At 36.9% G+C, this 17,494-nt stretch overlaps 1 protein-coding gene across 3 annotated transcripts in view; it reads right to left on the reverse strand.

Moving 5' to 3' along the window:
- Nucleotides 1-17,494, reverse strand: part of LOC113050501 (low-density lipoprotein receptor-related protein 8) — a 144,490-nt gene that overhangs the window by 20,068 nt on the left and 106,928 nt on the right. For all 3 annotated transcript variants that reach the window (XM_026213504.1, XM_026213503.1, XM_026213502.1), the window contains exons 8-12: nt 17,142-17,261; nt 16,748-16,873; nt 7,123-7,294; nt 1,490-1,717; nt 218-336 (exon numbers count right to left, since the gene is read on the reverse strand). In XM_026213504.1, coding sequence (XP_026069289.1) covers nt 218-336; nt 1,490-1,717; nt 7,123-7,294; nt 16,748-16,873; nt 17,142-17,261 — 765 coding nt within the window. The remainder of the gene's footprint in view (nt 1-217; nt 337-1,489; nt 1,718-7,122; nt 7,295-16,747; nt 16,874-17,141; nt 17,262-17,494) is intronic.

The raw sequence follows: 17,494 nt of genomic DNA on the forward strand, positions 1-17,494 counted from the left end.
ATGTCTTTGTCTCTTGTAAAGATGGAAAACGCAGCTCTCGCATGTCTTGCTTTTTGGTATGATATGCTTTGTTTTGCTCTCTGCTGTTTCTCTTTTATCTCTTGTTGTCTTTTCTGCTATTCTCCAGTGTGTTCTCTATTTTGACTATATTTGAAGGTGAGAATTTTCGATTTGAATGGGAAAAAGTGAACTGCAAAACTTTCAAGTGGTGTTTTACCGAGCGCAATCCCATTGGGCCACTCGATCCTTTCTGAAACCAGAACCTGTCGATCAACCCCGTTCATTCCGGCTTTCTCGATCTTCGCCTGCGTTCCCCAGTCTGACCAGTACATGAACCTGAGGGGGTCAAAACAAACAAAATATTCATGATCAGAATCATGGAGAGATCAAACCAGTGGTTCTCAATCCTTTTTGCTCTATTGTCAATATTTGAAGGCACCATGATTTATATATATATATATATATATATATATATATATATATATATATATATATATATATATATATATATATATATTTTTTTTTTTTTTTTTTTACAAATTTCTACCCAATAAAATATTTCAAAGCTTGGCATAACCACAAAATGTATTTTTCATCATAAAAATGAAATGCCCATGGAGTAAATATGATTTCATTAATTTACATGACCTTTCCAGGTGTAGAAATCACACTCCTAAAATTAAGCTACCTCATAAATCCAAAATCTCTGGTTATTTATAGAGAGATAAAAAAATGTGAAATAAAAATAAGAAATATCTGGATTTTTAGTTGTTTTAGCTTATTTTAATTCTAGCTTTGTCTTAATTTGATTTTGTTTTAAATGATATGAAATCTCAATTTGAAGTTTTTTTGTGTGTGTGTGGTTCTTGATAGTCAATTTTTCCGTGAAATAATATCTGATATGTGGATATCTGAAATTTTGTTACAATTCTGTAAAATTTCCGGAGCTTATGGACGAGTTCCCTTTGTTGGGGCCACATAAGCTTCATGCTACCAAATAAACAAGATGGAGTTAAGTGGAAAATAAGGAAGCTCCAATGGCTTTGAAACTTTTACACTCATCACCTGTCAGAAATCAAGATGAATAGGTGAGAGTATGATCATTAAAAAGAGTCAGTATACAGCTCCGGCCCTATAAGAGGGAAGTGGGCACTCTACCCACAGGCAACAATTAGTTGGTATTCGCACCAGCTTAAGACTCATTTGCATGTTTTTCATGCTCTTCTACTTGTGTAATATGGTGAAAAGACCCCTGAGGGGAAAGATTCATCACGATGAATGGCAGTAAAAAAAAATGAGAGGAAGGAACCTTTGACAAGGCTTTCAAAAATCTTCATGTGTTGACATAGATCATGCAACGTACACCATATTTACATTATTCATTATTATTTAATGCAACAGAGGGTTAAAAAAATAGGGGGGAGGAGGCTTAAAGTTTTCTTTAGGGTGTTGAGAACATGCACATACATTAAAAACATCATATTGTTACCCTTGTCTTGGGTCAACAGCGATGGCACGCGGTTCCCCAAGCTCTGTGTGGATCAACACCTTCCTCTTCTTGCCATCGCCAGTCGCCACAGAGATAGTTTTGTGCCCAGAGTCGGTCCAGTAGATGTTCTTATGGACCCAGTCCACTGCTAAGCCCTCTGGGGAATGTAGCGCAGTGTCTATGAGCGTGATCTGCTGAGAAGCATCGCTGGCTTTGTTGATGTATGCGCTGAAGAGGAACAAGCACCCTGTTAATCTACATCCAAAGCATTTAAGCAGATGTATCTATCTATTCATAAACAATCACAAGATACTAGATGCATTCACAAGACTCAAGATGGTGAATAAGCATGACATTAATAGCTGAAACTCCCAGCTGTTGTTTATCTACATATAGGCAGCAAATTGAAGCAACATCTGCATGTTTCTCAAAGAACAATTGTAGGATGAAATGGCTGTGACTTTTCCTGTCTCTGAAAGTTACAGTGACTTACAGTGAAACTAGTTTGATTGCCCTTTGAAGCATGATGTAATATGACGTGACTGATCTTATGATCTAGCACTCATGAGAAAGTGCCATTATCACTTTGGTGCTACCTTGGTTATTCGACAAAATGGATTCCATTTGAATATGCTATATACATGTGCAAACAATTACTTTAATGAGTAGCTAATGCCAAATGTGTTGCTACAAGCATTGATGCAAACACTAACAACAATCCAGTAACATTTAGTGTTTTTGGCTTGTCTCCACTCAGGTGTTTCTTACAAATTAGCATATTTTCATGAAAATACAATATGGAAATAAAAGTTAACACTGTGTCTGTAATCTTTGTTTATACACTACCATTTGAGGTCAGTAAATACAAAAAGCTTTTATTCATAAATGATGCATTAAATTGCTAAAAAAAATTTGTGTAAATCATTCCTAATCTTTTCTATTCATCAAAGAATGAACAAAAAAAATGTATCACAGTTACAAAAGTATTAAGCAGCACAGCTGTTTTCAACACTGATAAAATAAGAAATGTTTCTTGAAAAACAAAGCAGCAAATTCAATGGTCTCTAAAGGATCATTTGACACAGAAGACTGGAGTAATGGTTAATGAAAATTCAGCTTCACTATTAGATTTAATATTATTCACTATTAAATATAAAATATTTCACATACTGTAATACTGTTTTTACTGTTTGCAGTATTTTTGATCAAATAAATGCAGCTTTGGTGAGCATACCAAGACTTCTTTTAAAAAAACATTTTTTTTAAAAATCAGTAGTGTAACAGTGTATTTTAACATTTTGAAACACTTAAGACTACTAAATATGGGAAAAGGCACACATTTCATCGAACGACCCACCTGTCACTGACAGTGAGGAGGTGGTTTCTATTATAACCTGATAATTTTTTTCCTCAACTGTTTACTTTCACTTAAAAAATAACTGATAGTTTTTTCAAGCATAATTTCCAAGGTGGATATTTTGACATATTTTGTATGTATTTGTCGGCACAAGAGCAAAAATAAGCAAATTCGGTGTTCAAGTGTTTTGAGACGCCTTTCTCTGCGTGAGCCCTGAACACCAGAACACCGCGAGTACTGAATTGGGCTCTTTCACATTTCGTTCGTTCAGGTGCAGGAGGGACTTCGAGGAGAACTTTGCAGAAGAGAGCTCGATTCAGTGTCGCTGTCCGTGATGCGCGTCTCTCTCTCCGCGTGCGCACCGAACACAGCGCGCGAGAAACCAGCTACTCTGTTCAGGTTTTCCGCGTCTTGTGTTTGGATGCTTTAATGTTTAAATCGAAAAAGCAGTAAGGCTTAAAAACATGTGAAAAAGATAAGCTTTCGTGACGATGCGCAGCAGTGACCCGTCAACTGTCCTGAGCATCTTTTTAGGCTGGCCTCAGCCAGTCGGTTATATAAAATATCAAGGTGAAAGTTATCATAGCTTGCTTAGTATAGACCCAGCTCCCAACCCAACTTTGAGAATAGATTAACGGCGATATTTTTTTTATCGCCCGATAAGAGTCTTGCGCATTCGATTAATTTGAAATATTTAACGCGTTAAAATAAAATAACGCAATTAACGCGGTTGCAGTTTTTTTTATTTCCAGTTGTGGCCTATGTGTGTTCAACGTGCAAAGAAATATGGATAAGACCAAGGAAGGACATTTAGACGGAAAGTTTCAGTATAAAACTCTGCCGGATTACTCTTCAGTCTGCCACAAAAAACATTACTCTTTATTTAGTCTGCCACAAGAAACAGCAACATTAAAATCATGAACTCAAATGTCATTGTTTAAAAAAAAAAAAAAAAAAAACAACGACTGTAACAGTGCGTAAATCAGACCTTTCTGTAACGCTAACGTTAATAAGCTTAAACAAAATAATTGTGTAGTGGAGTATTTTTGTACACAGTGCCGCGAACTGTCAATCACTCCTGTGCGCGTGCATCACTGTCCTCCTCACAGCTGCAGCAACTTGCGCTCTCTCTCTTCATCAAGCTTTAAAACAAAAAGGGGACAAAAAGATCATATTGTCTTTGTGCATAGGCTATAGATTAATTAGATAAATAAATATCTAAATTTGTGCCTTGCCGTCTACGGTATTTTTTTAGAACTTAGAAAAAAGATGCTGCAGCCAATGAGCAGCCAGCGGGGGCTGCAGGACGACTCAACCTCCGCAGACAGTTTTTTATGTTTATCAGACAATAAATACTCAAGATTTTGCTTTAGTATAACTCACAACGAGTTTCACACACCTTCTCCGGCCACGTTGAGTTGTTGACACTTAACAGCGGGAAAAGCGACACATGCGCTGTTCACTTGTATAACTTAAGGGTGAATGGGTAATGTAGTTTCTGCCCTGGGTGGGATGAATTAGGAAGCTTGCATTGTGAATGGCGCAATGAAAATCGGCGGTGCAGGTAAAAGATTAAAACCTCTATTAAAACAGATGTCCAAATGAGCGTACCGGTACGCTACAAGCACGTTCTGGGCGCACGGAGAGGTGGCGGTACGCTCAAGAGCTATATTTGGAAGTGGCTGTACTGAGTACCGGTGCGTACTGGCCCACTTAAAGCACTGGCAATGACTATACTTTGGAATTTTTTTGCAGTCCACTTAGAATTCAACATGGAAATCATTTTTGTTTTTCATTGGCATTGATTGTTTTGAAATTCAAATGGTACTTACATGCCTGTGTTTTTATTTCTGTAATAAATATGGCTTTCAAGCCAACAGTTAATTTGGAGGATATTGATGGTTTATTGCAGGTATGTTGTTTACATGAGAAAATCTGTGTTACAAGTTAAACAAAAATTCCAATAAACAATCATATTTTGAATTTAAATATTTTGAATTTAAATTTAAATGTCTTGAGTTTACATTAATTATTTACATTTTACATTTACATATCCAAAAAGTTTCAGTCTTTTAATTGCGATTAATCGCGATTAATCGCGATTAATTTTTAAAAATTGTGCGATTAATTAGTTAATTTTTTTTAATCGATTGACAGCACTAATATATATATATATATATATATATATATATATATATATATATATATATATATATATATATATATATATATATCACTACAGTTATGGACCATTTTATGGACCAATCAGCTACATGACATTATTAAGAGTACTATAACACCATGACATCCTTACATTTCAGCAAATAATTCAGTAAAAATGCTGGACAATGTGACACAATCACTGCTAATCACTACTTGGAACTACACAACAAAAATAATAATATATTTTATAATATATAATATATGAATATTGACAAAACTGTTGCATATCACTTGCTGCATCATGTCTGGTTTACGGCATGGTGTAACAAGTTAAAGTGAGTCAAACATCTATCAAGGCCAAAACCACTAGGCACAATGATGTATTTGATCAAAAAGACAGGGTTTGGGTTCACATTAACCCAAAATGATGTTAACTGGAATTAATCAAAGCAATAAACACAACATTAATCTATCAATCCTTATGCTGAAAGAGGGATTTTGAGCTCTAATGCAAAAAAAGAATTAAAAAAAAAAAACTTCCTACTAACAGCACCGGTAAGATCAATAACCACATGCCGGTTCCAAGTGAACTGAAGTGAGGATTGTTTAATGGCCCCAATAATGGCCCTTAAAATTGATATGTCTCATTTGAGGTTTCAGCTGTCAACAGACATCTACACTGCTGCGTCTTCACTGTAACCATCAATTCATGCCACTCTCTCTGTCAGGGACCACATGCATAGATTAAACTCCCTGCAGACAAGCAGAAGTATTTCCACTGCTCTTCTAAATGGGTTTATAAAGTAATAATGAACTGTCCTATGTCGTTCCAACACAAGCCCTCCTGAGAGGAGTGGGGATGAGTAATGGGACGCATTATTGTGGGAGGTAAATTATGGGAAGCATATGGTGTGGTTGAAGTGATTTAGAGATGGTCCTAGAGGCTGATGTGAGTCAGAGTGATTCAGGAAGTGAGGTGGAGACCCGAGCATGACGGGGCAATGTGCACACTGGGACAGTAAAGGACAAACCCTGGTCAAGTTTTCCAGCAGCTGTTGAAGCACAGGAGGCTGTGTGACAGGCTACTGTCTGACTGATAAAGATGACTTTGTTAAACGGTTGGTAGTGAGGAACTGAAATGTCCTTCCATGAGGACAAACATTTCTGAGAAAAGTGTTTTGTTAGGAATGGAGTGGCAGGGATTGGAAATTAAAGGAACGCTGCAATACATAATTTTCTGAAAATCTGAATTTGATAATATTCACAATCATTTAAAAGTTTTTACATGGTTTTGAAAAAGTCTTTTGATCAAAATAAACGACAGTGAAATATTTTTTTGTGACTACAGTATCACAGGATCCTTCAGAAATCATTCTAATGTGCTGATCTGGAAACAGTTCTTATTATTGTCAATGTTAAAAAAAAATTTCAGGAGTTAAAAAGACCAGAACTTATTTGAGACAGAAATCATTTGTAACATAATCTACTGTCGGTTTTGTACCGTACATTGATATTCTTTATGTGTTATAAAAAATATAATATATTCTAAGTAATGACACATAAATTGCAATAAGTAAATAATAAATAATTTAATAAATAAATGAATTCATCAATCTGAAAATGTCCTTTAAGAGGTTTTTGAGGTTTATGCTTAATACAAGAAGAACAAACAAAAGTTAACAAGATAAAAAAAAACAAAAAAACATCTATTTCAACATATATTCTCTCAAATGAAGTGTTATAAACTTTTAACTTGTTTCCTTCTCAAATAAGTTGATCTTGTTTTGAGGATGTTTATGTCGGTCAATCACACCTAACAAAAAATGTGTGATTGACTGTGAAATGTGCATAGAAGTAATTTCCTTCACAGCTCTCCATCCATGATGCTGGTTGCTGTGAGAAAATTTCCCACAAGTCTATAGCAGCTGTTCTCATGCATTTAAATATCTGCTAGCTTAGAGGAGGTGGGAAGAGGTTCTCGAAAGAGGGTTTCAACACGGCACCGTCTCCTCCTGCCGGAGCATTGAAAACTAATTGCTAATTATCCTTTTAAAATAAAGATTAAACAGCTGTCAAGTTAGATAAATGGAGCATGCCCTAATGTTGTGCATACCTGAAGATCTTGCGATGGTAGAGGTCACACCAGTACATCTTGTTGGTGTTCACGTCCACATCTAGGGCCACGGCGTTCTTCAGGATTGGCACTACCTGCGTATAGTCCTTCTTCAGCAGGTCAATGCGTCGGATCTCATGGCGGTTAGTAAACATAAGATATGGGCTCTTACCTATGAGGGGAACAGAAAAAGTTTCATTAGAGCACTTGTTATCTTGGGATCCTCCCAACAAATGACTGAACTGACAAACCAATTAATAATACGCTATTATGAGACAATCAACATCAGCAAAATCTTTAAAAATAGGACACATAAGTCCAAATGAGATTTCTTTAACTTCTCAATTTTCAGTTCACCTTGATAAACTGTGACTTTTGCTTATTAGAGAAAAAAGAGAGCAGAACTCTCACATGTATCCCCTTTTGTTTGAGAAGAGATCCTAATGTCAAGATCACATTTATGATAAATGTAAGATACCAAATTCTACAAAGTAAAAAAAAAAAAAGTAGATTAGGACTAGTGGCTTTTTTTATTTTATGAAAAATATAAACCTTTAGTGTTTCATTCTGTACTGTATTGTTAATTATTACAACTATGCAGTTAAGCAAATTCAAATAATTCCAACTATTCAAAAAAACTCAAATTTTTCTCATACACTTGAAAAACTAAATGATCTGGACTATGCCATTCATGTTCATTTTATAGCTCTTTAGTCTTACTGTATTCTACCAATTGTTTCATTTGTCTTTTTTTCTCTCTCTCTCTCTCTCTCTCTCTCTTAATGAATTTTTAGAATCTCTGGGACAAAGTTGAGGTTAAAATAAATCATTGCTAAGAACTCAAATAATAAAATAATTTAACTCCAAAATCTACCAACAAATGACTGCGTTTGTGTTGGATTCCACTGTCACATATCAGTGCACATATGTGCTACAGGGCAAAGGTAACAAAACACTAAAAATCGAATGATTAAAATGCTCTCAGAGCAGAAGAATATTTTATAATTGAAATAATTACACTTGCCGGAAAGCAAATGTTGTAAGAATGAAGCTAATGAGAGCTGGCACTTCAAGTATTGCAGCAAAAAAAAAAAAAAAGAAGAAAAAAACCAGCAGTCTTCTCAGATGGCTAAACACACTAGGGCATATTATATTTAAACAAGCATAGTGACTGATTTGCACTCATATTAATTAGAAGGGCATACTTGAAAATAAAATGAAAATAAAAAAAAATATAACCAATGTGACTCGCACAAGTGCACCCATTTGTGTGTGTAAAATCACTGACTGAAATTTTTGATTGCTTATTTCATTTGCAGAGTGAACACAAGTGTGTTTTTGTGTGTTTCTGCAGCATTGGTTTACTCATGAATGGTGTGTGAGACTGCAGTGCACCTGCAGACCATGATTCAGGTTTCCAGGTTACTGACATGTGGCCAAAATGGTTCTGACAGTTTCCCGGATATTACCCTGCACTGTGGTGTGTATGCAGATGAGTGAGGGTGTGTGTGTGTGTGTGTGTGTTTGTGTGTGTGTGTGCGCGCTGCTGGGGAGCTTAGTCACTGTGATTTGGTGCTCAGTCATGCCAACACAGAGTATCACTGACCCTATTAGTTTATCCGCTATGTAGCCCCCCTCCCCAAAAAAAACCTACTTGTAATAGGTGTAATTCATTTTCATCCTGTCACCTGCTCGTGTCACCAAAAAACTATGTTCCTGAGGAAAAATCTGTTTTCCCAACCCTCACTGTACCCTTCCTGTGCCCTCTATTATACTTTCATTGAGCTTTTCATCTCTAATAAGCTCACTGCATCCGAATATCTCATGGTTTGTATTACTGTAGAGGATATAATGTGATTTGGGTACTTCTTTTGCTCCTTTTACTCTCTAAGGTATGCTGACAGGGATAGAGATTTCAAGCAAAAAGCTTTTTTAAATTATTTAAAAAAGTGAAAGCTTATTTTTATTAATTCATGCAACATACAGTACAGAATAAAACAGCAATGCCAATAAATCTTTATGCAAATAACCTTGATGAAATAAGGAATGTGTACTAGCTACACACAAAACTAAGCCCCACAATTTGTTGAGGTCATGGTTGATTTGGTAGACTATCTTGGTCAACTTGGTTGGATCTGGTAGACTATTATGCCTAAGGTGGTGGAAACACATGGTCTGAATTCCACAACTAACTTCAACTTTGGCTGGTTTTATAATAGGGTTTTTAACTTAAAGGGGGGGTGAAATGCTATTTCATTCATACTGAGTTTTTTACACTGTTAAAGAGTTGGATTCCCATGCTAAACATGGACAAAGTTTCAAAAATTAAGTTGTACGTTTGAAGGAATATTTCTGTTCCAAAAATACTCCTTCCGGTTTGTCACAAGTTTCGGAAAGTTTTTTTAGAGTATGGGTCTGTGTGACGTTAGATGGAGCGGAATTTCCTTATATGGGTCCTAAGGCATGTCTGCCGGAAGAGCGTCGCGAAATGTCACAAAAGGAGTTTGTTTTTAGTTGCCAGGGCAAGACAACCCTGCACAGATTACCAAAAGAGAAACAGCATTAAGGGACCAGTGGATGGAGTTTATTTTTACAGAACATCAACGGAGTTGTGCAAGTGTTTTTGTTTGTTCCCCTGCATTTCGAAAGATGCTTGTTTTACAAACAAGGCCCAGTTTGACGCCGGATTTGCACATCTTAAGGATAATGCAGTCCCAACGAAAAAGGGTCACGATTGTGTGTTGGAGTAAAACTGCTTCAAATATCTCTGTGTTGTTAACTTAGCTATCGGCGCGTAAGAACATCAAGTAAACAACATGCGATGTTGTCATCAATCTGCATGAGTAAAACTGCTTCAAATATCTCTGTGTTGTTAACTTAGCTATCGGCGCATAAGCACATCAAGTAAACAACATGCGATGTTGTCACCCACTCGCCAAACCAGACAATCCACAGACATTAGATTCACATATACCTTGATGTTTTTCTATAAAACCTGAGAACAGTTTTGGGGAATTTCATGTTTGGGACAAGTTCACAGAGAATATTTTTTACTGTCCTATCAGCAAAAGCTTCCCTCACAAGACTGTATGATACACAGATGGCCAAGTGTTAGAAATTAATAAAAGACAACCAGAGTGCAAAAAAAAAGGGAATAGTGTAGGGGGTGAAGGAGAGGAAGACAGTGAGCGAGCATGATGAGCAGCAGGTGCTGCGTGGCCAGATGTCACTATGAGAGTGCAGGAACAGCACTCAGGTTTGGCAATGATGAAGGGGATGGGGATGAGATCTCATGTCTCTGTTATTCTCTACCTCCCTGCCTCCCTCATTCCCTCAGCAACTATCTCTCACTCTTTCATACTTGATCTGGTCTAAGCCAAATAGCGCTTTTGCTGAGGCACTGAGCAGTGCTTGTGAGCTGGACAGGTGGATGGAAAGCCCTCCAGATTGTGTTGGAGAAAGAGTGTTTCCTGCTGCACTTCAGAAAGCCCTTATGGACCACTATATTGTCAGCAAATATTTTCATTTTCAGCAAGAGTCAGGATTCAGTAAAAACTCAGAAAGCGAGGGTGAGAGAGAGAAAAAGAAACCGAGAGAGAGAGAGAGAGAGAGAGAGAGACAGCAATGTTACTTCCTGCTTTATCTGAGCTGCAATTACATTAACATATAACATGCTGATCATCTTTGATGTCATGACAAATACTTTTGAGAAACACACAAATCAGCACTTTCTCAGATGGCCATACAGTATTGTTCAAAATAATAGCAGTACAATGTGACTAACCAGAATAATCAAGGTTTTTCGTATATTTTTTTATTGTTACGTGGCAAACAAGTTACCAGTAGGTTCAGTAGATTCTCAGAAAACAAATGAGACCCAGCATTCATGATATGCACGCTCTTAAGGCTGTGCAATTGGGCAATTAGTTGAATTAGTTGAAAGGGGTGTGTTCAAAAAAATAGCAGTGTGGCATTCAATCACTGAGGTCATGAATTTTGTGAAGAAACAGGTGTGAATCAGGTGGCCCCTATTTAAGGATGAAGCCAACACTTGTTGAACATGCATTTGAAAGCTGAGGAAAATGGGTCGTTCAAGACATTGTTCAGAAGAACAGCGTACTTTGATTCAAAAGTTGATTAGAGAGGGGAAAACCTATAAAGAGGTGCAAAAAATGATAGGCTGTTCAGCTAAAATGATCTCCAATGGCTTAAAATGGAGAGCAAAACCAGAGAGACGTGGAAGAAAACGGAAGACAACCATCAAAATGGATAGAAGAATAACCAGAATGGCAAAGGCTCAGCCAATGATCACCTCCAGGATGATCAAAGACAGTCTGGAGTTACCTGTAAGTACTGTGACAGTTAGAAGACGTCTGTGTGAAGCTAATCTATTTTCAAGAATCCCCCGCAAAGTCCCTCTGTTAAAAAAAAGGCATGTGCAGAAGAGGTTACAATTTGCCAAAGAACACATCAACTGGCCTAAAGAGAAATGGAGGAACATTTTGTGGACTGATGAGAGTAAAATTGTTCTTTTTGGGTCCAAGGGCCACAGGCAGTTTGTGAGACGACCCCCAAACTCTGAATTCAAGCCACAGTACACAGTGAAGACAGTGAAGCATGGAGGTGCAAGCATCATGATATGGGCATGTTTCTCCTACTATGGTGTTGGGCCTATTTATCGCATACCAGGGATCATGGATCAGTTTGCATATGTTAAAATACTTGAAGAGGTCATGTTGCCCTATGCTGAAGACGACATGCCCTTGAAATGGTTGTTTCAACAAGACAATGACCCAAAACACACTAGTAAACGGGCAAAGTCTTGGTTCCAAACCAACAAAATTAATGTTATGGAGTGGCCAGCCCAATCTCCAGACCTTAATCCAATTGAGAACTTGTGGGGTGATATCAAAAATGCTGTTTCTGAAGCAAAACCAAGAAATGTGAATGAATTGTGGAATGTTGTTACAGAATCATGGAGTGGAATAACAGCTGAGAGGTGCCACAAGTTGGTTGACTCCATGCCACACAGATGTCAAGCAGTTTTAAAAAACTGTGGTCATACAACTAAATATTAGTTTAGTGATTCACAGGATTGCTAAATCCCAGAAAAAAAAAATGTATGTACAAAATAGTTTTGAGTTTGTACAGTCAAAGGTAGACACTGCTATTTTTTTGAACACACCCCTTTCAACTAATTGCCCAATTGCACAGCCTTAAGAGCGTGCATATCATGAATGCTGGGTCTTGTTTGTTTTCTGACAATCTACTGAACCTACTGGTAACTTGTTTGCCACGTAGCAATAAAAAATATACTAAAAACCTTGATTATTCTGGTTAGTCACATTGTACTGCTATTATTTTGAACAATACTGTATGTGCTCTAAGCATCTTCATTATGAAGGTGATACACCGCTGACTAAAGGTTTTTTTTTTAAGCTAAAGGCCATGAACTCTTAAAGAGCCTTGATCCTTTTTTACGAAGGACTAAATCAAACATGTTATTTTAATCCTTAAAACATGCTGAAGTGTCAAGAATAAGGTATATTATGCAACCTAACTCCATAAATTTCTTAATTTAGCATTTTTACCCAATTGATTTTATTTTTTTCTACAAGCTGTATCACACAAAACTTCAAAAATAACAGAATCATTTGAAATGCTACTAAAAAGTAAATGGGAGTAGGTGGTTGCAAACAGGGAAGGAATTGACAAATGTTTTTGCTGTTATTAACAAAAGCATAATATATTTTCATTAATTTTTATATATTGTGTCAAAATGTAAAAAAAGAAAATATTATGTATCAGTATCTGAATTGTCATAAATCTTTAAAAAATTATACTGGTCAAACTCTTTACAATAATCCATTCTGTAGTTACTGTCAAAGGTACTAAGCAAGGATATATATATATATATATATATATAAAAACTATGGTAAATGTTTTTTCTCAAGGCTAAAGTAGACTGTCCAGTTTACGGCTCACACTAATTGGAGATCCAGCATCATTCTGTTATGATCTTCCACCAAATCATTCATGCTTTTGATCACACACGCGCACACACACACACACACACACACACACACTGTGCTTTATTCCGAAAACATAATTAACTTTCAAAGTCCAAAGTCCACTATAATTCTCCACTGTGCTTCACCTCTGCAATCATTTCATCCAATAATATCCCTTAGCTGCTTGCAATGGCAGCTAACAGAATAAATGTGAGGCATCAGTCCCAAAGACAACACGACACATTCAAGCATTTGATTTCCTCCACAAGCTGTTCTACCCCGCAGACAGGCATCATCCTATTAGCTGACACCCAGAATGCAGAGCACATAGAGCATGACATAGTTTCATCAATTTCTAGAGTCATATTTAGGAAGTGGGGTGACATAAAGAAGGTGGGAGTGAAAGCATGAAGATAAAATGATGCATGTGGGAGTGTAACACCTTGACTGACAAGTAACAATGAAAAGAGATGGAGACAGACATGAATAGTGTCTGTGGTTATGCCAGCGCCCCTCATTTCTCATACAACCCCCCCCCCACCCTTCATGTCACTCAGCTGAGTCTCACATTAAGGTCAAATTACACAGCTCAGATTCACTCTCAACAGGTGAGTGACCTCACACTTCTAATGAAAGTATGTGACAGGCCTATCAGAGAGCTGGAAGCACATGACACACGTTAGTATAATCCCACACCATTTCACCACACTATCTCCATGACTTCTCCTTTCATTCAAATTTTCCAGATAAAGATTTAAAAAAACATTCATCACAAACAGTCTCTTTCCAATATTTTAGAGCTGCGTATAACTAGATAAAAGCTATTTAATCTAGTCATTTTCTTGACTTAAGATTTAATTCATTTCCATGCCTTTGGCAGGATCTGCAAATTCTTATCACAAGCAATTTTCTTTTTTTAAAGACTAATTTTTGTTCTGACAACTCACAGTAAAAGGCAACAAGTAAAAGTGAATGCACATCAACTTATTTTTTTTTATTTATCAAATATATATATAATTTAACCTTTTAGTGGAATTCAGTGGGCACCAACACTTTTTTATCACCAATATTGTATAAAATATGAAAATAATTAATAAATAACAGAATAAATGACAAAGATTTTATCATTTTTAAGGGTATGTGCACTCCATTTGGTGCTGTGGGTGATATGTACACAAATGATTGGCTTGGGTTTTCATTTATAATATTTGTCTCCTCAAATCTAAACAAGTTGATTTTGTTAATTCAGATGTATAAGAATATTTCATTAAAACTGCTGGCAGTATGCTCATTGCTCATTTCTTCAGCATCACATATGAAAGGCACTGTCTGTTTTGTTCTGTTTGATTTTGGCTGCAGTTGAAAGAATAAAAAAAAAAAAAAAGTGAAGTCTGTGAAATTGGACTGGTCATGTTTTGTCTTACTTACATGGTCACTGAATGCTCTCTGCACTCTCCATTTATATCACAACTCATTATAGCTCATATTGGCACCCAGAGGTCATATTTGCTATTACTATTGTGTCTGAAAAATGGCTGCTATGCCCAGAAAACCAAAGTCTGGAACACGGTGTATAAAAGTGCACTTCTCTCTTATCTTTAATGTGTCTCTGCCTGATATGCTTATGAAGGGGAACAAAAAAAGTTATTAATTTTACATTTTGAAAGATATACCTGACAAAAACATCAAGCTATTCAAATGATTTAATAGCTTGTCTAGGAACACCAACAAGGTGGAACGATGAAGAAAGAACATAAATCACAGCAGCCCTTTAAAAGAGAATCTAGAACGACTGAAAAAAGTTAAATATCTAATCCCTTAATATGAATCTGGATCTGTAATCTTAAACACAAAACAAAAATTCCATTTCATATCACAGAACAAATCAGAAGTCCAAATCGATCTTAAAAGTCACATTAGTTACAGTACACATATTCTCTATTTTTAGCGCCAAGAACCATATAAAGATTGAAATGTCACATTAAAATAAATAAATAAATAAGTATGGATGCACCGAATCCAGGATTCGGATTCGGCAGAATACTGTGCTTTTTGACGGGGTTCAGTTTCGGCCGAACCTTAGGTTTTTTGTTCACCGAAAAAAAAAACTCATTTCATGTGAAAGATTAGAGGTTTTATGTTAATTTAATTATGATGCAGGAGATGTGATCTTCCATAATATTTTTCGTAATATTTGGCTACTGTAATCGTAGTAGGGTGACCAGTAGGGTGACCATACTGTATGCGCCGTTCATACGGGACACGTCCCAGCCAGGATCTTAATATTGCCTAAAATATCCAGGTTTTTTTGCACTGTGCAGGTTGATCGTTGTGTAACATTCATGAGAGCTATAAAGAGCAGAACAGATGGCTACTTATGCTTTCGAATCACTTTCACGTGTTTGTTCGTTCGATTGACTTGAAACATTGTTTCGCACTTTTTTTGGGGGGGGGGGGGGGATTTGTACGCAGCGACGCTTCAAGTCAATCGAACGAACGAACAAACATATTTGTGCGCATATTTGCATCGCTTTGATCTTTCCCGTCTTGATCTCACCTTCTCACACGCAGCCCCACGATTGGTCGATTATGTACAATACCTGCATGTTATTGGTTAAACTGCTCTGGATGTTTTAGGCATTATTAAAATCCTGGCTGGGACGTGTCCCGTATGAACGGCGCATATGGTCACCCTAAATCGTAGCCTATCCTACTGTTATAAACGAAAACTAAACAGCCTACTATCCATGTTTATTGAGTTAATGTTCAATTACATTCATTTCAGTTAATTCACCAAACATATTCTGATTTTTAAAAAGAAAAGAAAAACACTAAACTTGGTAATTGTCAAAAAAGTTTTTCTCACTTGTCATCCTGGCATAATGTTGCCTATTCTTTTTTTTTTTTTACAGTTAAAATAAAATAAAATACAATGCTGTTGACGTTGTTTACTTCATTAATGTGTTTTACTGTGTTAATGGAATAAGGATGCGAGTAGGATTCGGTATTTGGTTTCAGATAGGCCGAACCCCAAAAATCTGGATTCGGTGAATCCCTATAATTAAGTAAAAATTAAAACTATTTTGACCTAAACACACACACAAATATGACATATGACATTTATATGAAACTTACCACACAAACTTGAACTGATATATCAGACCCGAACACAATACCAACTGAATGCAATTTGTGCATACTGTTTTCAGTTTTGTTTGGCAGCTTTACACACTGTACTCAATGACAGTGTTTCTCCAGCTGCCACGGAGCCTATCGGGAGTACTGGAAATGCACTGAGGTTTTACACGCGGGCTGATCAGGCAGATGAAGGACAATACAGATTAGCTACATTAGGTGCACAAAACCCTCACAATTCCAAAGTATACCATGCCACACCAATCCCATCTTCTTTTTAAAACATACAAGTGGTCAACAAAAAAGAAAGAAGAAAAAAAATCCCACCCTCTTCCTCACTTGAAAAATACACATATAATACACATATAATATAGCAATTTTATTCCATCATCACAATGTAATGTGATGCGATTCCATCAAAAAGAAATAAATGGTCCAGAACAGTGAATGGATGGAAATGTTAGTGTGGAGTTTCTTACCCACTGCTTTACATGTCTTGGTAACCGGGTCCATCTCGTAACCCTCATAGCATTCACATTTGTAGTCGCCTTTGAGGTTGATACATATTTGACTGCAGGCGTCAGGGTTCTCACATTCGTCTATGTCTGGCAAGGACCATCAGAAAAGCATTAGTAACAGAAAAGATACACAGAGAACAGAGGCTTTTGTAGTGGTGTCCACAGACAAGATAAATGATGCTTGCAAACACCATCTGGGGATTTCTCTACTATCAATTTCAAAGAGAAGACACTGAGAGTAAACAAATCCTACATGTTCACAATGCACGTACAACAGTGGGCTTCAGGGAAAATGTGTACAATGTAGACTTGCACAGCATCAAAATGTTGGTGCCTGACATAATATATCGGTTACCTCCACAAGTCTTCTTGTCCAGGAGCTTGTAGCCCGAGGGACATTCACACTCATAGCCGATCTGCCGGTCCTTACATATGTGAGAGCAGCCTCCATTGTTAATGGCACATTCATTCAGACCTATGAAAAAAAAGAAGAAGAGGAAGAAGGTCAGCGAGCCCAGCGGGAACTGGATGGTAAGTGCCCCATGCAACCTGACAACAGCTGGCGATAGACTGTTTCCTTCTCATTTTCTAGGTTGAGCTTCAAGTTTGTGTCAAGACTTTATGAGAAAGTGATGAGGTGAGTGCAGTCCAACTGAAAGACCTGCCTTAAATCCTTGGGGGAAAAAAAGCAGTGAATAGGTGGAAACT

The sequence above is a fragment of the Carassius auratus genome, chromosome 31, assembly GCF_003368295.1.
Source record: "Carassius auratus strain Wakin chromosome 31, ASM336829v1, whole genome shotgun sequence".
In the NCBI taxonomy this organism is placed as follows: Eukaryota; Metazoa; Chordata; class Actinopteri; order Cypriniformes; family Cyprinidae; genus Carassius; species Carassius auratus.